The sequence below is a fragment of the Capsicum annuum genome, chromosome 2 (assembly GCF_002878395.1).
Source record: "Capsicum annuum cultivar UCD-10X-F1 chromosome 2, UCD10Xv1.1, whole genome shotgun sequence".
Lineage (NCBI taxonomy): Eukaryota > Viridiplantae > Streptophyta > Magnoliopsida > Solanales > Solanaceae > Capsicum > Capsicum annuum.
Window position 1 is genome coordinate 42,634,398 of NC_061112.1, and position 17,268 is coordinate 42,651,665.

Below are 17,268 nucleotides of genomic sequence, written 5' to 3' on the forward strand. Positions count from 1 at the left end.
TAGTATATGTTTTATTTAAAGTAGTACATATATATTGAATGGTGCGTGTATATGTGTATATATCTTCTATAGACGTATATATTTAACGTATACATGTGTATATGTTTTATAAATTAGTATATAATTATATATATATATATATATATATATATATTGTAGTATATGTTTTATTTAAAGTAGTACATATATATTGAATGGTGCGTGTATATGTGTATATATCTTCTATAGACGTATATATTTAATGTATACATGTGTATATGTTTTATAAATCAGTATATAACTATATATATATTGTAGTATATATATATATATATTATAGTATATGTTTTATTTAAAGTAGTACATATATATTGAATGGTGCGTATATATGTGTATATATCTTCTATGGACGTATATATTTAATGTATACATGTGTATATATTTTATAAATTAGTATATAACTATATATATATATATATATATATATATTGTAGTATATATTTTATTTAAAGTAGTATATATATACTGAATGGTGCGTATATATGTGTAGTGTATATATCTTCTATAGACGTATATATTTAACGTATACATGTGTATATATTTTATAAATTATTAATTAGTATAACTATATATATAATTGTATATATTGGATGTTACGTATATATGTGTATATATTTTTTAAATTCTAATGTAGTATATACTATATATATAGTGTATATATATTGTTTAACGTGTTTAAAATGTATATAGGTGGGTATATATAGTGTATATTGAAAAAAAAATATTTTTGACCAAATTTTTAACCAGGTTTGACCGGGTTTAGGTGGGTTTGATCGGATTGGGTTAAGTGGGCAGGGTTAGGGTTATTTTTAAAAAATCTAAAAACTACACAAATACACAACTTATGTTTCTACTATTACAAAAAATCCCAACTTCCTAAACATATTACAAAAATTCCAACATATACACAAAATGTTATGTATATGTCGGCTATGTTATGTATATTAATAGGGAGAAAGAGTAAAGTAATTAAAAAAGTGGGAGAGAGAGTAAAGTAATTAAAAAAGTGGGAGAGAGAGTAAAGAAATGGTTGGTATTTATGTTATTTATACTTAAAAAATTTATTGTTGAACCCAGACCTGGCCCACTTAACCACAACCCGACCCGGCCCAACCCACAACCCGACTAAATTTAATGGACCGGTTCCGGATTGACCCTACCCTGCCCACTTACACCCTTAATATAAAAGAAGACTTTATTCTAGACTTCCAATACCAAGCTTCATATCTTTAGTCGCAATCATCTTCTAACTTCTTTTTCTGAATCCTTTTTTAATTAATTGGTGGAACATCCACTATTTTCTTCCATGACTTTTATGGATCAGCCAGACTAACTTAATTAATCTCCTCATACATATTAGCTATAATTGTTCACTGGACCAAAAAAAGGAAAAGCAGTCTAATTTACTAAAGTTATTGCTATGCACGGAATTTGGATAAGGGCCAAACTTCAAGGATTTATTGTACATAACTGTATCTTACATTTCTGCAAGAAGTTGTTTCACGACTAGAATCCGTGACCTCCAAAATTACATGATAACAATTTTACTCGTTACTCCATCGTTACCCTTTGTTCACTAGACCAATGAACTTGTTAAAAATATATATATTCCAGAAACTTCAAATGTTAGCACTGGGAAACTGGATGGTTCCCTCCTGGTCCTAAGCTAGCTTCTCCTCAAGATTTGATATTAATTGTCATTATCTCTGCATGGTCCCTAATATAATACTTATAGCTTTAGCTAGATTTTGCTGAATGCCGTTGTTCCCTATCTCATCCAGCCATCTATGTTAGGCCAGACTAGGTTAACAAAACATCTAGCACGTAATTGCTTACTTATGTTTTGAAAATATAAATTTGAGTAAATACACTTTATTTAGTCATTTAATATTGAGGATAGTATTGAAAGAACATAATAAAATCCTCTTGATTTCAAAAAAGCAACACATAAATTAAAACAAAAATTTTTAGAAAGAAAGCCAACTAAAACTAACGAATGGAGTATATCCACTAACTATTTTTAGTTTAATCAGTGAGTAAATGATTTTTTTAGACTAATTCTTCAAAATAAAGAAAACAGAGTAATAGTTGTCCAAGAAAGGTAAGTTGTTTAAGATTTCCTAATTAAAAGTTTTTCCACAACTCCAACAAAATTGAGTTTTAAGTCTTTTGGGAAAAGTTAATATAGCTTAAACCAATTAATTTTTATGTAAACTTAAACTCAACTTTTGCAGACTTTAAACCAAACGTCACTAAACAACTCAAGATTTTACATCCTCTTTTGCTTTAGCTAAAAATCTCTTTATTTTTTTTGGTCGTTGAACATAATGTCATCCAGTCCTAAATTCAATTTAAAAGAAACAAAGTAGTCAAAGAAAAGACGTGTTCCATGCCCTAGTTCTTTAATATTGATTATTTTCACTGTAGTCAAGACGATCATGTAATTAAATGCATGTAAGCAAATTCTGTTGTGGCCTTTAAGAACCCAAAGGGTCACACAACTCTTGAAAGAGACTAGAAGCAGTAAACTGTCCTCTCTGATTACTCTTCTTCTATGCGACTATGTCCTAACTGTTGGGTTCAATAAGTGTGAATAAGAAATGAAAAGTTATTTAGACGGAACACAACTTCATCAAAAAATCAATATGAGAATTCGCTTTGAAAAATATAAAAATTTCACTGATTCATTAAGATCTCTGTATTGGTTTTTGGAGTTTAAAATCTGTGGGATTTCACTCTGTTTGAATTTCATTATGAATTGAAGTCATAAAAACTTTGTTATGTTTCATAGTTCATTCGGTTAATGATTTGAAAAATAGAGTGAAATTCAAATTAGCAATTCAAACTCTTTATTATTCTGAAATACTAAAGAGTATGTTAAAGATTAACAAGAAAATGACGAATAAAACTGCACAATAAATTGATTTAGTTGTGAACGGTGTTGTCCCAACGACTATCAATGTTGCGTCATCAAGTCGTTCGGGTATTGCTCTAGCAATGAAAATGAGAAATAGAAAAATATTTTAGTGTGAACTTCAAAGAATGACAGCAATTGATGTCATTTTGACTGGCCAAACTTGCAATGCAAATGTTCACAAATATAGATCCTCATATTCTTAAATAATAATAATAATAATAATAATAATAATAATAATAATAATAATAATAATAATAATAATAATTATGATGATGATTGAATATCAATTGTCTGATTTGAAAGATCTTATGAGTCATACCAAGATAGACGAGGATAATGAGTTGAATGAAAAATCATCAATGGTGGTTGCAAATCCTGTTAAGGATGATGCTCCAAATAATAAGAAGATGAAGAAGTCTTCTGGACAAGAAAAGAGATTAGATAAACATAAACAACTAGAAAATTTAAAAATCTATGTGATATGATTACTGAAAGCAATCTAGTTGGACATCTAAATGAATGATGGTTTAATTTAGGAGCCACTAGACATGTCTGAGTGGACAAAGAAGCTTTTGCTACTTATGATTCCGTTGATTCCAAAAAAGTGATCTTCATGGAAAACAATATAACAACCAAGATTGAAGGAAGTGGGAAGATATTCCCAAAAGTGACTTTCGGAAAGGTCTCAATAATGTTCTCCATGTTCCTACTATCAGGAAAAAATTAGTGTCGACGACACTTTTCATTAAAAATGGATTTAAGTGTGTGTTTGTTTTAAAGAAAATTATAATAAGCAAGAATGAAACATATGCAGGAACGGGCTACCTCAATGAGGGTCTTTTCAAACTTTATGTAATGGTTGTTGAAATGAAGAAAATTGAGGCTTCTTCTTACTTGCTAAGAGTCAAACTATTTGTGGCATAGTTGTTTAGGACATGTCAAGTATAAAACCTTGCAAAAACTAATTAACTTGAAAGTTTTGCCAAACTTTGAGTGTAATAAATCAAAATGTCAAACGTGTGTGGAATCAAAGTATGCTAAGCATCCGTATAAGTCCATTGAAAGAAATTTCAATCTCTTAGACTTAATCCATACTAATATTTATGATATAAAGTCAACACCATCTCGTGGTGGGAAAAAAGTATTTTATAAATTTTATTGATGATTGCACTAGATACTGTTACGTCTATTTGCTAAACAGTAAGGATGAAGCAATAGATGCGTTTAGGCAATATAAAAAAGAAGTTAAAAATTAGTTGGAGAAAAAAATCAAAACGATAAGAAGTGATAGAGGTGGAGAATATGAATCTCCATTTGCGCAAATATGTATAGAGAATGGAATTTTCCATCAAACTACGGCCCCATATTCACCTCAATCTAATGAAATTACGGAAAGGAAAAATCGAACCTTAAAGAAAATAATAAATGTCTTACTAATAAGTTCTGGTTTACCGCAAAATTTATGGGGGGAAGATATCCTTACAGCTAACTGAATACTTAATTGAGTATCCCATAGTAAGACACAATTAATTTTATATGAAAAATGGGAAGGAAGGAAACTCAACTTGAAATATTTCAAAGTGTGGGGGTGTCTAGCGAAGGTCCAAGTTCCTATGCCTAAAAGAGTAAGGATAGGACCTAAGACGGTGGACTGTGTGTTCATAGGATATGTCAAAAGTAGTAAAGCATGTCAATTTTTGGTTCATAAATCCGAACATCCAGATATCAATGAAAATACAATAATTGAATCAGATAATGCTGAATTCTTTGAACACATTTATCCGTATAAAACTAGACATAAACAATCTAGTGGGGGTCTAAACGACTTCGAGATGAACCAAGTGAGGATGTATATAATAATGAGAATCCAAGACGTAGTACACGTCAAAAAACGTCAACTTCATTTGGATCAAATTTTGTAACATTTCTCTTAGAAAATGAGCCTCAAACGTTTAAGAAAGTGATATCGTCGCCAGACTCATCCTTTTGGAAAGAGGCAGTCAATAGTAAGATTGATTCAATCTTAAGAAACTATACATGGGAGTTGGTTGATCTTCCTCCAACAAATAAACCTTTAGGTTTTAAATGGATCTTCAAAAGAAAAATGAAAGCAGATGGTACTATTGACAAATGCAAGGCAAGACTTGTAGTAAAAGGCTTGAAACAAAAATAAGGTCTTGATTACTTTGATACATACTCGCTAGTAACAAGGATAACGTCAATTTGGATGTTAATTGCCTTGGCAGTAGAATATGGTCCTGAAATCCATCAAATGAATGTGAACACGGCATTTCTAAATGGAGAATTAAAGAAATAAATCTACATGAAACAGCCTGAGAGTTTTGTGGTTTCAGGAAAAGAAAATAAGGTGTGTAAACTTGTTAAGTAACTTTATCGACTAAAATAAGCACCTAAATAATGGCATGCAAAGTTTGACCAAACCATGTTGGCAAACGGATTCAAGATAAATGAATATGATAAATGTGTTTACATTAAAGACACTCCAAATCACCAAGTCATTGTTTGTTTATATGTTGATGACATGTTGATCATCAGTAGAGACATTTTTTACATAAATGCTACTAGACGACTGCGCGAGAGCAAGCTTGGTATGAAAGACCTTGGAGTTGCGGATGTAATCTTTGGAATAAGAATCCATAGAACTCCACAAGGGTTGGCATTGTCACAGTCTCATTACATTGAAAAGGTAATTGACAAATTCAAGTATTTGGAATTTGGTATTGCCAAGACTCCATTGAACGTAAGCTTTACACTTCAAAAGAATAAAGGTGAAAGTGACTCACAATTGGAGTACACAAGGGTGTTGAGATGTTTAATGTATATCATGAATTGTACATAAGCAGACATAGCATGTGTCATTAGTAAGTTAAGTCGGTACACGAGTAATCCTTATAAAACTCATTGGATGGAAATGAAAAAAGTTTTGGGATATCTTAAATACACTCAAGACTATACTTTGCATTATAATAAATATCCCGCGGTACTTAAAGGATATAGTGATGTAAATTAGATCACCGGATCGAATGAAGTAAAATCCACGAGTGGATAAGTATTTACTATCGGTAGAAGAGCAATCTCTTGAAAATCATCCAAACAAACATGTATTTCTCGCTCTACAATGGAATCTTAATTTATCGCATTGGATAAAGCTGGTAATGAAGCAGAATGGCTCTGGAATTTCTTGGAAAATATTCCTTATTGGCCTAAACCAGTGGCATCAGTATATATACACTGTGATAGCCAAACGCCAATAGGTAGGGCAGGGAGCATGATGTACAACGGTAAATCTCGTCATATAAGACGGAGACATAATACCGTTAGAGAACTTCTCTCTAGTGGAATTATCATTGTTGACTATGTGAAGTCAAAGGATAATATGTTAGATCCACTTACAAAAGGCCTATCTAGAGAGGGAGTTGAGAGAACATCTAAGGGAATAGATTTAAATCCTAAGACAAGTCAGCATAGTGGTAACTCTACCTAGCAGACTGGAGATTCTAAGAGCTAGGTTCAAGGAGATTAAACAAAGTTGTGTCTGACAGGTTCAACATTGTCAATATACCCAACCCATTCTCATGATGTAGACAATGTTTCGTAAACAAGGATAATACTTATAGTATAAAGTCTTTTAATGATTATCTAAATTTGATAGATTGACCAAATAGTTTAATCTATAGGATTGAATGTTTAGAAATCACCTATGTGGGGGCGAAGTCGAAGCCGCTTCAAGGAGAATGTTGTAAAGGCCTATTCTCTAAGCTCTCATAAGACCGGGACGTGTTCATGGCTGAAACGAACAAAATCGTGAGAATCATAAACGGTAAAAGGTTGGTTGTGTGACATACGTTGGCAAAGTATACATTAAAGCTTGACAGTTCAAAGATATCAAATCTACCGATTGACCTAGTGCATCCGATGCATGTTTACAACGGAAAGTTCAAAGGAAACCCACTTATCCATATGCAATCAATCTTTGCTTTATGATCACATACTTGTCTGTAAAGTTTTACAAAGAGTAGATTTTTCCCATTCATGTGGGGGATTATTGGGTTCAATGGGTGTGAATGGAAAATGAAAAGTTGTTTGGAAGGGAAACAACTCTTCGAGTAAAAGACACACTATTTCGGGAAAAGGTATGACTGTTTGGATGGTTGTGGTTGTTCAGAAAAGACACACTCTTTTGAATTGACAGACATGACTGTTCAGAAGGTATAAAATTTTTTGGTGAACCATTGCCACCTTTGGGAAGGGGCACTTAATGGTTATATAAACCTGCATTTTTTCACAGATTTAGTAAGAATTTTTCTGCACTTGAAAATATTTCTTGTCTTCTAAAATACTTCATGTGATCATCTGACTGTTGAGTGAGTTCGAAGAGAATTCGATCATTTGAGGTACCACTACAGTCAGATTGTTAAGCTATTTTATCCTAGTAGAAAAATTTTCCAACCTCGGGTACTTGAGGGGAATTACTTCTTTAAGGACACGCCGAGAATTTGGAAGACTTGACTTTTTCTGCTTCATCTAATTTTTTTTAAAATACTGAAAACACACTTCTTTGAAAGGTCTTTTTTATCTTGCGTTGAAGGTATATGAAACTTCATAAGTGTTCTTGATTTATTCTTGAACTTGTGTTGAAGTTATTTTGACAAAATACAAACTTTTGTATACCCGAAATACAACACTAACAAGAAGCTCAGAGAAACACTTCTTAACAAAGATGATTTCATATCTCCATCTTGAACCCGAATCCTCTGGTTAACAATTTCATACTCTCTTACTGGTCATTTCTCATTACATCATACCCTTAATTTTGGGAAGGTTTAAACACATGTAATTCACAATTCGAGACGTTTAAGATGATGTTACATTCATCCAACTTTGTATGCAACTTTACTTAAAGGTGTCACCAGCCCACCTAAAGAAACCGGCTCGGTTTGACCCGGCCCAATAAGCCCAAGAGCTTTAGGGTATCGGGTCCCGGGCCACTTTTTTTTATTTGGGCCCGGTTAACCCAGCCCAGACCAAGTCTGGTCCAGGCCCTTCGGTTAACCGGCCCGGATTAATTTTTTTTTTAATTTTGGATTTTGAGCCAACGGCTAGTTATATAGCCGTTTTTTGGTTCAAACGGCTAGTTTGGGTCCATTAATTAAAAAATAAAATATTTTTACTTTTAAAATAATTTTTTAATCCCAAAAAAAAATTATAAATACCCTACACCTCCAAATTATTTTTCACACAATTTTTCACTCTCTCAAATCTCATTCTCTCTCAAATCTCAATTCTCAATTCTCAAATATTCAATATATTTAATTTCCTAAAGTGCTCACTTTAATTTTTTAATTTTGCATTTACAAAGTACGAGTGAAAGTTTCTAAAGTCGCAACCTTCGGATACTTTCAAAACTTGGTATTGTCGTTTCATCTCTTACATTTAATTTTTATTTATTTTATTAATTGTTGAATATTTAATTTTATTATCTTTGTATATTTTAAATTTTTTTAGTTTAATTTAATTTATACTATGGATAAATTAAGAAACCTCGCTACTAAAGGTGTTAAAAAATTTTGTCCTGGAAGCGGTAGTGGTAGTAAAACGCGAATTACTAGCGGTAGAGGTACTTCAAGTAGTAGCTATACTCGTGTGCTTTAGTCTCTGGTACCGCTTGGTACACCTTTTGAGGAAGAAATAGGTGTAGGTGCTCGCGATATGGATTATATAGAAGCTCAGAAAAATTACGGTATAGAAGAAGAAAATGAAGTAGATGCGGCTAATTTAGATGAAGATGATGAAAATATTGGTGAGACACCCGTTGTAGAAAATGCTAACGTTAGATCTGAATCGGTTAATCTCTCTTTCCGTCCTCCCCGTGCCCTAAGACCTCTTAAAACAACTAGTATTGTATGAAAATTTTTTAAACGTATATCAGATACTGAGGTGCAATGCAATATTTGTCAACAAATATATAAGCATAAAAGTGGAGGAAAGCAAGGGGGTACGGGTACGTTAATGAGACATATAGGTGATGCTCACAAAAGAGAGTTAAAAATTGCACGAGGTGGTGTGGATATTGGTGGACCAACGTAAACTAGAATGGACCCAGCAACTGATCAGGTAATGAAGAAGTATAATAAATTAAGGGACCGGAAAGAAATAGATAAAATGGTAGTTGTGGATTGTTTTCCTTTTAGTTTTCTTTCTTCTGATGTCTTTATTCATTATATTCAAGCAATTTATAATTCTAAGTTTAATGGTATTCCTAGAAGTACTTGTAGGGCCGATATTTTTAGACTTCATTCACAATATTATTTTTATTTATCAACATTGTTAAAAAATATTCAATGTAGATTGTCCCTAACTTCTGATCTTGGTCGTGCTATAAATAAAAATGATTATTTAACCGTTACTTGTCACTGGATGGATAGTAATTTTGTGATGCAAAAACGTATTCTTGATTTTTTATATGGTGAAGATCGTAAAGATACTGGAGATTTTATTGCTGATTCTATGGTTAAAATTGTCGGATTTTATGGTATCGAAAATAAAATCTTATGTATTGCTTTTGATAATGCTTCTAACAACAAGACTGCTATAAAAAAATTAAAATCTAAGCTATCTCCATCGTTGCCTGAAATTTTTCATATTAAGTGTGCATGTCATATATATAATTTAATTGTAAAAGATGGTCTTGAATTTTTTGAGTTTTATATTGAAAAAATTCTTCTTGCCGTTGGTTTATTCTAGGAAATAATCGTAGATCGAGAATTAGAGAATTTAAAGTTAAATATCAAGAAAATGGTCTTACACCGATATTGATGCCTGAGGAAATTGATATTAGATGGAATTCTACGTATGATTTTTTTAAAACTTGTTATAAATATAGTGTTCCTATTACACTAGCCTTTAACCAACATTGCGGTTCATTTGTTGATTTTGCTGATTGTGTGCTACATGATTCTGATTGGGTTGTAATTAATGATCTTATTAAGTTTTTAGAAAAAATTTATGTAGATACGGTTGAATTTTTCGGTGCTTATTATCCTACTGTTTGTAATATTTTGGGATATATAGCCGATAATTTTGATTTGCTCAAAAAATATAAAAATAAAGAAGGCTATAAAGAAGTTGTTGGTGCTATGTTTACTAAATTTAAAAAATATTTTTTCCTGATTCCTCCTATTTACTTGGTAAATGCTATGCTAAATTCGTGCATAAATATAATACTATGTGCCACTTTAGTACTATTATTTATGCTAACTTAGAAATAAATACTAACAATGATTTTAAACAAGTAAAATCTCATTTTGTGGACGACTATGAGTGATGTGAATGAATACATAAAAAATTTATATAATCACTATGCTGATTTATTTGATTTAGTCGTACCTACAAATATCACTCCAACTGTCGCTCCTCATCCTCCCGAGGAGCCATCATCTTCTAAAAGGCCGGTACATAGTGGTTTTCCTGATTCCTTTTATGATTTACCTTGTTGGAACAGTGTTGATGAGAGAGCTTACACATCAACTTATCGAGAAGAGATAAAATATTATCTTCGATCGCCGCCAGAGGATCGCAGACGAAAGATCAACACGTTGGATTGGTGGAGGAGTAATGAAACACAATATCCTGTGCTTCCAAGATTAGCTAGAGATATCTTGAATGTTCCAATGTCAACTGTTGCATCAGAGATCGCATTTAGTCAGGGACGACAGCAACTTAGAGACAACCGACACTTATTGGGAAGAAATGCAATGAATGTTCTAGTTTGCCTCAGAAATTGGATCAGAGTGGAAAGAAGAACCCAAGGAATGGAACCGGAGCCGAACGACGAGCTGAAACTTGAAGAAATTATGTCTTCACGGGAGAACTCAGAAGAATCAAGTCCAATGCATGGTTTTGCCCACGCTCACTTTGATAATCCTATGCAAGTTCCCATTAATATTAACATGAATGAGTTGGAAAAAATGATGCATAATTTGTAGATTTTTCATTCATGTAATTATAAATTTTGGATCATTTCGCAATCAATAAAATTCCCCAAATTCATTCACTCCTTAGTCCTTACTTTGTAATTTTTTTCATTTAATGATTTAAATTGAATTTGTAGTTTAAATTAAAAACTTACTTCTAAGATATTATTAATTTACTACCAAGTATTATTAATTTATTATATTAAGTAGCATATATTTTGTATATTTGTGTATATATTTTCTATATATGTGTATATTTAACGTATATATGTGTATATGTTTTATAAATTTGTATATGACTATATATATATATATATATATATATTGTAGTATATTTTATTTAAACTTTAATGTAGTACATATATATTGAATGGTGCGTATATATTTGTAATTGTGTATGTGTATATATTTTTTAAATTCTAATGCAGTATATACTATATATATAGTGTATATATATTGTTTAATGTATTTATAATGTATATAGGTGGGTATATATAATGTATATTGAAAAAAAGTTTTTTTTTATATTTTGACCGGGTTTGATTGATTTTTTAACCGAATTTGACCGGGTTTAGGTGGGTTTGACCGGGTTTAGGTGGGTTTGACCGGATTAGGACTGTTTTTATAAATTTTACTGTTGAGCCCGGACAGTCCCGACCCGCTTAACCCCAACCCGGCCCGGCCTAGCCCACTTGACAGCCTTAGCTTTACTATATGTTAAGCAAGGATGCACATTTGTATATATCCTTTGTCGGTAAGACGAGGGAAATTCTGAGGTCCTTTCTTTTAAACAAGTAATGTGGTAGGACAAGATTAAGAAGTATAATAAATTGTATTACATCGTATAGGCGGAACTGGCTGGGAGGCCTTTGTACTTGTTTTGATTTGTTATCTCTGCCCTTGTACTTCACGAAGTTTCATTCAGACACCTCAACTCATTTAAACAAGCATTAACTCAATACAAACCAAAATAGGTACACAAGTTTCCCTAACCAATCCATATATTGAACTCGCTGGTCGCCACCACGTAAATGTCATATTTTGCTCTACCCTGTAACCAGTGCCATTGGAAATTTTTTTCGTCTAATCTCGACTTATATCCTTTGCCCTTTATTTTATGTGACACTCTGTCTAGTCTCTACTTATATCATCCATTGCTTTTTTATTTTATATGACATTGTTTGACTGGAGATGAATCATATGCACAGCACCGAATATTGTGGTCATTATTCACAATAAAATGAAATAAAACAATTTCTAAAAGCAAAAACAGGACAGAACAAGATACGCACAGTGAAGTTTCAAAAAGCAAAACAGGACACTGAAGTGTCGAGGAGGCCATCCCATCCCACCAGTGTAAAAGACGTTTAAAACAAAGTGGTAGACAAGAAAGTAAGCTAACCTAAATTCTACTGCAATGGCACATAATAGAACAGTACAGTGAGCAAGTTGACGTCTATACAGAATGGTGGCGATGTACTGCTCAGCAGACCCCATAAGTGAATAGCAATAGCATAAAGGCCGTAGCTGCTTTCCATTTTTTTCGTCAGCTGAATTGCTTTTTCCTTTTTACTTGGCAAGTGACAACTCAAAGCAAGTGGAAAACTTCTTAGCCTAATCTTAACCTATAAATTATGTAAGTAGAGATATGACACCGTCTAACTCAACCCAAAAGTTAGCTTATGAGGAAAAATTGTTCAAATTCATATAAGCAAATCACTATCCATTTTCCAACCAATATAAGATTTTTACCCACCCTAACATTTACTACATGCCAAATATACATTGAATGAACAAAATATTTTTTAATCATATACTATTGATTTTATTTTTCTCTGGAAGGAATGACAAGTATAAAGTAAAATAAAAAAAAATTCATATTCGGCTTACCTCGTAATTGGAGAAAAAATTTTGAGCTTCTATAATAGGAGAAGATTATTCTATCAATAGATTTTTTTCCTTTTATGTATTAGTTTTTCTAATGTGTAAGCCACTTGATTAACCATATCAAATTATATGCCTCTTTTATTATAATAATATTTCTTTATTTCTTTGTTGTCTAATCTATCGCCATTAAAATTTGTAATTGTTAGCTCCAATGTTATGCATTGGGGTCGAAATAACAAAGTGGCATGCAGAGCACAATCTTTTGAACCCAATTGTTTGCATTCTTTTACAACTTGAAAAAAATAATCACAAAGCAATGTTTAGAGCCATATAGTTGCCCAATGAATAAGAAATTAAGGAAGTAGGCCCCCATCTTTAATTTCTTCCGTACCTTAGCCCGGACTGCAACCGTACTTTTACATCCTACACACTTTCAAGTTTATAAATTCTAACCCACTATCCCCTTTCTTTCTCATTCTTGCCTCACAATTCAACAAAAAAATCCAATTTCCTTCAAATTTTCCTACAATATTTTCTCAGCTGAATTTCTGTCCATCATACCTATCTTTGCAATCTTGACCAAATTGAAACTAATGATGGAGCATCCTCAGTATTATGCACCACACCGTATTGGGGACTCATCATCTAGGCCATCCCTTGGATTTCCACTCGGCACTGCATTTCTTTTGATTGCAGTTTTTAGCTTGAGTGGCATCTTCTCTTGCTGGTATCACTGGAACAGAATTCGCTCCCTTGGGCGATCCACTGACCTCGAAGCTGGCGATGAACCTGCTTCCTTCAAATCTAAACTCACTTATATGGTATGGACTACGGAATTTACTCAATTCTCTGTAACATTTCCTTTAGTAAGATTAAAAATTTTTGAGGACAGAGGGGCTATAAACTCCATTCTTGTTATAATAGCTGATGTGTTTTATTTTGAAGATTATAAATTTTATTTTAGTGAAAGGTCGCCCGAAGATATTTTTAGGAGATCTAAAAGTGTAAAAATATTCTTTACACTGTTGGTGTGTGTCCATTAAACACTAACAATCTATTTTCATAGGATTAAAATTTGACCAAATCCCGTTTGTTTTTTTTTTTATTAGATGTTTGATAAAATTAAAAAGTATTTGAAAAAGTTAGAAATTGATAAAAAAAAAAAAAAAGTAAAAAGTGATAAGATGGGTTTCAAGTTTTATACTTTTTTATATTAAAATTTTTTTAGGTTTGATTAAAATATTTATCTTTTTATTTTGAGAAAATGATCAAATCCCCTCTCCTAAATTTATCACTCCAACTTACTTTAGCATTTAAACTTAACACGCGTTTATTTACCTCCTTAATATCTTTAAAGTAAATTAATTTCACTCCTAATACTGATGTGACATTTAAAAAAAATAGAAAAAAATGATGAATTTTAAAAAAAAAACTACTAATATATATATATATATATATATATATAATAGAAAAGGAAAAAAACATTCCCTCTTTTTCTTCTAACCCCCCACCCCATCCCACCCCACCCTAATTCTCCTCCCAAACCCATCAACCCCCACTCTCACCCCAACCCTAATCCCAATTACTCCTCCAATTACCAAATTATAAATAAAAAAGCTTAAATTTTTATGAGAAATTGCAAGAAACGAATATGAAAAACTAGAGAAGAATGAGAATGGAAAAGGGTTTCTAGTATCTTCTTGTTCTTCTTGTTTGATGATGAGGCAGAGATATAAAAAAAAAATATGATTGTTGTGTTTTGAGGGTTTTAATATTGACATTCTTGTTTTTAATGGGATTGAAATAGCACGAATGACTATTTTCTTTTCAAAAGGAAAGGTTTAATATTTTTTGGATTGTGTATTCAAAGAATTTAATTTAGTAATGAATAGATTGGGAATCACAAGGTTACGAAATACAAATTTTTATATGATTTTGTCTTCATGAATAAAATTTGTTGATATGAATTTTTAGTCACTAATTTATCATATTTTTTTATGGATGGAGAAATTGATGGTGATGGGTGGAGAAATCAGTGGTTGGTGGAGGACTGCGGGAGGAAGGGTGGCGACAGATAAGGGGAAAAGGAGGGTGGGGTGGGGGTAAGTGGGTTGATAAGCAGCTATGGAGGTGGTGGGGGGGGGAGGGGGGGTGTGAAGAAGATGAAAAATGGGGGTGGAGGTATTTTTTAATTAAAATATTTTATATATATATAATATTTAAAAAATATTTTATCTACGTGACACTGATGTATCAGCGAATGTGATGCACTCTCCCTCGTGAGAGTGGTATTATATACTAAAAGGTGAAATTAATTCACTTTAAAGATATTAAGAGTAAATAAATAAAAAATTAGTTTAAGTGTTAAAGTAAGTTGGGCAGAAAAGTTTAAGGAGGAATTTTGATGCATTTTCTCTTTTATTTTTTATATTTTCCTCCAGTTGCAACAGTATCCTGAATGTATAGCCCTTGAATATATAATTTTTTTTCTTTTTTTCTTTGCTGCTTCTCTATGTCTCTTCCTTCCAATTTCCTCTTCATTTTTCTCCTTTGATTTTAGCGAATTTATCATTACATTGGAGGTTTACGTATTTTTAACATAGCCAAATTATTACAAGTTTGCAACATTACAATACAATACTATTTATTTTTATATGAAAAATGTCCTAAGATTTATTTTTTTAACATTTAAAAATAAAAAAGTAACTTATATTTATAAAGTTACCTCATGTAAAGTGCATTTAAATAGAAATTATTCCTAAATTATTAAAATTAAAAATTATAATCAATTTACCTTATTTATGGTGTTAATAATTTTAATGATATTTAAAAAAATGTTTAACATCATTTGTTTACCAAACACCTACAACACCTGTTTTTTCAGTTTCAGCACTTCTATTTAAATATTTATCTACTTAATTTATAAGCACTTATTTTAAATTTTTGACCACTTAAGCTTAAAAGTTAAATTTTTAATCTTGTCCAATCCGGCTCTACGTTAAGACCTATATTCAAGTCATTGCATAGTTTTTTCTCGTTAAAAAGAAAAAAAAAATTGGTGCACTAATGCTTTCGCTATGTGCAGAGTCCGGGAAAGAGCCGAACCACACGGGTTTATGGTGCATAGTCTTATCTTACATTTTTGCAAGAAACTGTTCCTACGACTTAAACTAATGACTTCTCAATCACACAACAACAACTTTATAAGTTATCCAAAGCTACCCTTCTCTCCTTAAACTAATTATGTGAAATTAAATACTGTTGGTTCATGTTGGATGATGAGGTTGAACTTCTACACCTACTCTACACCATTTCGAATTGTGTACTTCACCCAAGTTTTTAGGTGTTAAAAACAATTTATTTACACATGTTATGTGACATATTCATCCAACTAAGTAGTAACGCCTTATTAATTGTTCTGTCTAAAAATAACTCTAATTTTTTCTCTGTTTTGCAGAATGACAAGCAAAACCAAAGCTATAGCTCACAAGCAGTGGTAATGCCAGGTGATCAAGTTCCAAAATTCATAGCATTGCCATGTCCATGTCAGCCTCCCCGATGGGAAAAGTTGGTCGAAGAGGAGCAGAAGCCGTTGCCTTTGCCTTCGCCTCTTAAGCAGATTCGTGTAGTGGGATTTCTTTTGTAGTGTTGGTAAAAGGGTAGTAGTGATTTTAGAACTGGCCAAACTCATTGGTCTGTATATATTGAATTGTGGTGAAACCAAATTACCAACTTTATGATTTGTAAGTACCAAGGCCAGTGATTCTTCCCGAAATCTTAAGAGTAAATTTCCTGAATGGTCAGTCAGCCATGTTTGAGAAATTATTTCAAATATCACTTTTGTTTTATTTAGCATAAGAATATCATCCAACTTTCTTTATTTTTCTTAAAATATACTTAACACCTCAAAATTTTTCTCTCTCATATTTTGAATGTCATGTCATAAAAATTTCTTTCTATTTTTTTTTATAAATGTATAAATTATCAAACTAATTTAACTAAAGTTTTATCCTAATTCTTTTTTTTAAAAAAAAATTACACATTATTTATTTATCTAATTACACCGAAAGCTTGGGTTATTTTATTTGATATGTATTCTTCAAAGTTTCTTTTATTTACTTATTTATTTCACCACTTAATAATATTTTAAAATACAAGTACTTATACAAATTGGTACAATAATTTTTTTCGTTATTTATTTTATATACTAAAAATTCTTAAAATGTAAAGGAAATAAAACGATGGATTTCATATTTTAGACATTAAGTTTGTTATTTATATTAGAATAAAATTCTCTTTTTTGAATGAAAGAAAAATTATTTAATCTTAAAACAAATTAAATTTTTTAAGAAACATTAACAAAATGATCCCTTCTTCAATACTGTTACAAATGAATTTTTAAAATGCCACTTAATCAATTATTTTTTGCTT

The 17,268-nt window shown here is 31.5% G+C and overlaps 1 protein-coding gene across 1 annotated transcript; it reads left to right on the plus strand.

Moving 5' to 3' along the window:
• The first annotated feature begins 13,111 nt into the window (after window positions 1–13,111).
• On the plus strand, window positions 13,112–16,692 carry LOC107858618 (uncharacterized protein At5g65660). Its single transcript, XM_016703347.2, has 2 exons — window positions 13,112–13,658; window positions 16,295–16,692. The coding sequence occupies exons 1-2, from the start codon at window positions 13,431–13,433 to the stop codon at window positions 16,481–16,483; spliced, it is 417 nt and encodes a 138-aa protein (XP_016558833.1). The 5' UTR covers window positions 13,112–13,430; the 3' UTR covers window positions 16,484–16,692.
• Window positions 16,693–17,268: the final 576 nt, after the last annotated feature.